Source organism: Pezoporus flaviventris, unplaced genomic scaffold, assembly GCF_033815535.1.
Source record: "Pezoporus flaviventris isolate CSIRO_AGI_PZ_B2104156 unplaced genomic scaffold, CSIRO_AGI_Pfla_v1 ptg000069l, whole genome shotgun sequence".
NCBI classification, from domain to species: Eukaryota; Metazoa; Chordata; class Aves; order Psittaciformes; family Psittacidae; genus Pezoporus; species Pezoporus flaviventris.
Genome location: NW_026892617.1, coordinates 929,892 through 935,891, shown reverse-complemented (window position 1 = coordinate 935,891; position 6,000 = coordinate 929,892). Strand labels below are relative to the sequence as shown.

Below are 6,000 nucleotides of genomic sequence, written 5' to 3'. Positions count from 1 at the left end.
CCCTCCCGCCGCCGTTGTTACCGCCTGGGCGCCGTGACGTCACCACTTCCCCGCGCTGAGGTCAGGTTCTATTTGCATACCGCGTCTCTCAGCCAATCAGCGCCGCCACCGCCCCTGACGCCATTCCCGGGCCACCCCATATAAGGGCAGCGCGGAGCGGGCGCCGTAGATCGCGCACCGGCGGTTGAGGCGCTCCCGGCCCAGTTTCCATCCCGTCGCTGAGGGCCCGGTCCCGGTCCCGGTCCCGGCATGAACCAGCGCCGCGGGCCGCGGCAGGACATGGTCCCCGAGATCGCCGCCGCCGTCGGCTTCGTCTCCGGGCTGCTGCGGACGAGGGGCTGCGTCAGCGAGCAGCAGCTCCAGGTCTTCAGCGGGGCGCTGCGGGAGGCGCTCGCAGGTGAGGGGCAGCGCAGCGGCTTTGCGGAGGGGAGAGGAGCCCCGTTGGGTGTCCTTTGGAGCTGCCGGGGTCGCTCCCGGCATCCGGAGTCTCTCTTTGGGTGCCTGCCGGCATCCTCTCGTGTCTGTGCTGCCCTCGTTGCTTTCGTGCCTTTGGGTGCCCACGCGGGCACGTGTAGGGATGCTTGCGCCTCCCTGAGCGCCCATTGGTGTCCCTGTGGGGCTCTGGGGCAGCATCTCCAGCCCTGGAAGTGAAGCGGATCCCTGCTTAGTCTGCGGGCTTTGTGCAGCCCGTCTGCTTGAGGCTGCGCCTGCTGGGATCAGGGTACAGATGATCCGAAGCTGATCTCTTTGCCCTGTGCCGGTTGGGGTTTGGCGCTCCCATCCCCGCTGGGTGGTTCAAGTGTCTCCTCCCAGCCTGACCCAGCTTCACGTTATCCGCCCTAGGGAGGGGTGGCTGGTTTGCTGCTGTGCTGAGATAAAGGGGTAGCAGCATGCCCCGGAGCTTAGGGAATGACCTGGATGTTACTCCTTGGCTGTGGTGGTTTGTCGTCCGTGATACGGTATCTGCCATGGCCACCGCGGTGGTTGGGGTGAGGTGGTGTTGGGGTCCCATCACTGTGGCTGGGGTGTCTGGGACCCGAAGAGCTGCATTCCTGTGCCTTGGAGCAGTTGAGCGCTCGGATGTGGAGCCTCTGTCTGCTGGAGGCAGCCTAAGGAGGACAGCGAGGTGTGGGAGCCGCTTGGGACCGCAGCGGGGCCCAACCCTCCTCCGAGCTGCTGCTCACAGCTCTTCCCTTCTCGCTTCCCTTACAGAGCACTACAAACACCACTGGTTTCCTGAGAAACCCTTCAAAGGCTCTGGGTATCGCTGCATCCGCATCAACCACAAAATGGACCCCCTTATCAGCAAGGCAGCTAGCCACATCGGACTCAGCCTCTCACAGCTCTACCAGCTCCTGCCCAGCGAGCTCACGCTCTGGGTGGACCCCTACGAGGTCTCATACCGCATCGGGGAGGACGGCTCCATCTGTGTCTTGTATGAAGCAACTGCAACAAAACCAGGCAGCTCCTATGGGGTGCTCACCTGCAAGAACCAGCTGATGTTGGGTCGCACCAGTCCTTCCAAGAACTACATCATGACTGTCTCCAGCTAAATACTCTTGTCCGTACACTGCCAAGACACAGGCTACTGTATACCTCACGCGAGGATCTATTTTGAAGATGAAGAGCTATTTATATTTTTTAAAAAAATTCCAAGAAAATCCATAATTAAAATATTTGGGCACCGCTTCGGGCTGGAGCGGTGTCTTTAGGTGCCTTTTTTAAAGCTGTTGCAAGCTGATGAGTTTTTATTCTGAAGCCGATATCTACCTAATTAGTGTTGGATGGTCATTTGGGGCTGGTTTGGTCACTTGGGCAGCTTGGAATGGAGGATGAGGGGGAAGAGCCAGGCTGGGAAGTGTGGCTTGGTGGTGGCTCATTCTGTGTCACCTTTTCGCCACCCCGGTACCCAACACTGTTGCTGTATTGCAGTAGTGTTGGGGAAAGGATGAAGGAGTTGCTGTCTTCCCTCTGCTAACTTGACTCCTCAGCTGATCTGCTTTCTCTGGGGCCTCACCTCAGGGCTGGGTGATGCTGGGGACCCTGGATCCCTCTCTTTTGCCTTTGCACATCTCTGGACCCACTTTGTGAGTATTGCAGCTCTGCTTTGCCCCACTCCCAGGACAAAGTGAGGGGGACCGTGGCCTGCCTCCATCCCCTCCGTCTTTCCTATCTGCTGCTGAAAGGGGCCACGTGGGTACCTGTGTCCTGGTGTCCTGTGAAGTGGAGCAAGGCAGAGATGCTCTGGTGCTCAGGCTGTGCAGAGGAGGTCCCCAAGATGAACACTGGAGCACTGCTGGGTCCTGGTGCTCCCTGGTACCTGAATCATTGAGCAGCTGTGAATTACAAAGCCTTTCTGCTATGTGCAGCTTAGACACCAGCCCATGACCCACACTACTCTTGTGTGGCCTCCTGTGAAAGCTGCCTAATCCAATGCTGATGACTTTGCAGAGTCTTCTCCAGAAGAGCTGAAGCGGCTCACCTTGTGCTGTGGAGGTTGGTGTGTGAGAACCCCCTTTTCCCTTAATCAGAAGTACTTTGGGGGGGGGGGGTGTCTCTTCCCCCTCTCTGTGGGGTGGTTGGATGCTTTGGTGTCCTAACGCTGCTTTTAAAGTCACAGCACTTCCTTCCCCTCCCGCAGTGGGTGATGCGGCCGGCCCTGGGAGCTGTCTCCGCTGACCCCTTGGTAAGGGGCATCACTTGGTTCTGAGCTCTTGGTACACAAGTTCGGCACAATTAATGCCTGCTCCTGTGCTCTGTCTGTTCAGGCAAGCCTCCTCTTGTAGTCCCAGGGGTGCTGGTCTTCAGGGAGACTCTGCCCCAGTGCTGGTCAGGATTTGGCCTTCAGACCTACAATGGGGTAGGAGCTGAAAGTGCTGCCCCAGGAGCTTGACCTATTGGGAATGAGCCTTTCCCAGGGTGTTGTGTGTCTGTTGCCTTTTTACTTACCAGCTCCTCCAGCAATCCTGCATTGAGGAAGCAGGACCTGGCCATGGTGGCTGTAATGAAACTTCCCCAGCTCTGTCTCTCAGCCCATGGGTTTTAACCTCCCTCTTCTCTGACCTGGCACTGACTGGTGTAACCAGAGTCACTCTTGCCCAGCCTTGGATGAATCAAGTTCTCAGACGTTTGTGCAATATATTTCCACCTCTTGGGTGCTCTGGGAGAGGAAGGAAGCCTCCAGCCACCACTGTCATTAGCTTGGGTTTTCATAGGTAAGCACAAGTCCCCATCTCTGACCCCCTAAAGGAAGCTCAGCTCCTTGTAAGCCTCAAATCCTGACTTCCAGACCTGGAAAAGCAGCCCTTGGGAAATGTCAAGTGGGGGAGTTGTTTGTCCTTGGAACGGCAATAGCAGACGGTGGCTCTGGGGTTGCATCACTTCCCTTCTGCATCACTTGAATTTCTCCCATCAGCAAAGCTGAACTGAAGCACTTGGGGTTTTTCCCTTGGTGAACTTGTGCAATAGGTGACCTCACCGAGAGGGGAGCACTTGGGAGCTTGCAGAAAGCCATCTCCCTTTCCAAGGAAAAGGGATCTTGGTGCTTCTTGGACCTGCTCACATGGAAAGCCCGTGGTGAGAGCTGCAGGCAGTGGTTGCTTTGCTGGACCCCTTGGTGATGGGGAGTTTCCTGAAGGCTGGTACTTCCTCGGGTTCTTGTTTCTCATGTTCCTCCTTCTGACTCCTTTCCCTTCCTTTTCCCAGAAGAGCTCTTCAGGAGCAGGCCACACCAAAGGAATCCACTAGAATTGCCCTTAACATGCCCTCACTTCCACAGCTAAAATAGCCAAGGCTCCTTTTTGTCCCTGGTGTGGAGGAGCCTCATGGTAAAGGTGTTGGATTTTGGCTTCAAACCCCTAACTGGGGGTATGACCCATTCCTCTCTTGTAGCTGGTTAAAGCTGTGAATTGCTGTTCTCTTGCCTTCTGCCTCCAAGCCTGATGCTCCACCGTGGTGCTGAGTGTGTGTGTATGGAGACAATGGATTGGAGGGATTCCCTGGTGGGGTTTTTACCAGCTGGACTGTTGACCGGGACCTGCTTTTGTATGGGGTGCAAATGGGGAGTGAGTTTGTAAAGCTACGTGTGGAGGGCTCCTCTCACTGTACAGTCGTCTTTTTATATCCAGAACGTACAGATCCTTTGTCAGATGCTTTTGTTACTTTAATAAATATGTAGCAGCATAAATGAGCCGTGGTTTCGTGTTGGAAGCTGGGGAAGCTCGGGTGAGGGTTGGGATTGCAGCCCAAATCCCACGCTCGGGAGTGCTGTGGGCTTGGCTCAAGTGTGGGTGACTCCTAACGTCGACTGTGTCAAGGAGCTTTAGAAAGAAGCTGCTTAGTCAACACGCTGATCCTCACCCCGACCCTCCGAACCCATGGAATGAGGGCTGGGAATGGGTCTGGTGACTTAACACGGGGCTGTGGGTGTCCTGCCCTGTGCTGACTGCAGGGTTCTGGCTTGGGGAGCAGGAATGCGGTGTCCTGCCAAGGCATGAGGGTGGTGTGTAGTCAACTGCCCAACCCTGGGAATGGCACCAATGCAGCAATTAATGACCTGAGCGTGGTGCAGGGGCAGGTCCTGGCTCAGCAGCCCTGAGGAATCCTCGGCAGAGGAAAGGTGAGGGATCACGGGGCTCAACCACTCAAGCCCATGGAGGATGCTCTGGGCCTGTCATGGCAAAGGCAGCTGGGTTGATTCACAGCAGATCCTGTTTTGGCTGCATGGAGAGGCCGTGACTGCAGCCTTGCTTGCTCAGGTGGGGATGTCCAGCTTGTGCTCAACCCCTCTCTGCTCTCCTCTTCAAGCTGACCTCATCTAAAGCCTTTCTCTAAACCATCTTGGGCTGGTTTCAGCCCCAAACTCCGTTTTTATGGAGGTTGGGAGTGCTTAAATCACATCACAGCCTGGTGGGTTCCTTGTGCCACGGGGGGCATGGGCCTGTCCCCAAGTGGGGGCAAAGCTGCTTTGGTCATAGTGTGCCAGCCCCGAGAGGAAAACAACCCATGGGGTGATCTCTGCTCCTGTCTGAGCTCAGCCCTTCATTAGCTCCCATGAGCACACCCCAATTGCTGCTGCCGGTGGAACAGGGATGGCAGGAGGAGCTGGTGTCCCAGGAGTTATCCCGGTTCAAAGGCTGGGTGAGGGCAGAGGATGGTGGCCTTCCTCCCTCTGGCCCGGCAGAACCAGCGTACAGTGCTCTGTGACCCATCATGCTGGGGTCCCTGCCTGGCATCTGGGGCAGCATCATTGAAAAGGTGAGATAAAAATACAGCTCTTACACCATGGAGCATCCCGTGAGGAGTCAACCAGCCCCTGGCAGCCTTTTAGTAACTGACTCAGCTTCTATTCTTAGTTTGCTCGTCATTTTCCTGCTGGCAGGATCCCTGTTCCTGGTGTACAGGCTGGGTTAGTACCAGGGGGAGCTTCTTTATCTGCCCGCCCCCTCCACCACAAGTTCTTCCTAAGCCTAAGAGCTCATCCCAGTCTCCCCTCTGGCAGGTTAAAGCCATTGCCCTTATCCTGTCCCTACATCCCTTGTCCAAAGCCCCTCTCCAGCTTCCTTGTGGCCATCCCCATCCCTACCCATCCATCCCAGCCCCCTCCCCGGTGCTGGGACCGGCTCCATCCGTCTCCTTTACGACCTGATGGGGGGGGATAAAAGGGGTTTGTTGGCAGCAGCAACTGGGGCATGGGGACAACCGCTGCCATCTGCGCGCCGGGGCCGGGTGCTGGTGCTCCTTTCACGCACCACTGAACTTTGCACCTTTTGTTTCCCGGGGAGCAGAGCGGCCCCAGCAGCGCACGGGTCAGGGCAGGGCTCGCCGGGGGGGCCGGCGCCTCTTGTTCAGTGGGATAATAGCGGTGGTTGTGATTTAGGGGGCTGCGGTGTTGGGTAACGCGGTGCTGAGCGCCCCCAGTGCCCCCACGCTGCACCCGGCAGCACAAGGTGCCCTGGCGTTGTGCTGCGGCTGCTGGTGCTCACTGGCGAGCATCCAACC

The 6,000-nt window shown here is 57.0% G+C and overlaps 1 protein-coding gene across 1 annotated transcript; it reads left to right on the top strand.

Moving 5' to 3' along the window:
- The first annotated feature begins 217 nt into the window (after positions 1–217).
- Positions 218–1,726, top strand: BTG2 (BTG anti-proliferation factor 2). The gene is made up of 2 exons (XM_061471861.1): positions 218–397; positions 1,213–1,726. Exons 1-2 carry the CDS (start codon positions 250–252, stop codon positions 1,551–1,553), a joined length of 489 nt encoding a protein of 162 aa, XP_061327845.1. The 5' UTR covers positions 218–249; the 3' UTR covers positions 1,554–1,726.
- The last annotated feature ends 4,274 nt before the right edge of the window (positions 1,727–6,000 follow it).

Bases quoted from the DNA above. Each gene is read 5' to 3' on its own strand.
- BTG2 (XM_061471861.1), top strand. From the start codon at position 250: ATGAACCAGCGCCGCGGGCCGCGGCAGGACATGGTCCCCGAGATCGCC. The intron at 398-1,212 runs GTGAGGGGCAGC...CTTCCCTTACAG, and splicing joins GCTGCGGGAGGCGCTCGCAG to AGCACTACAAACACCACTGG.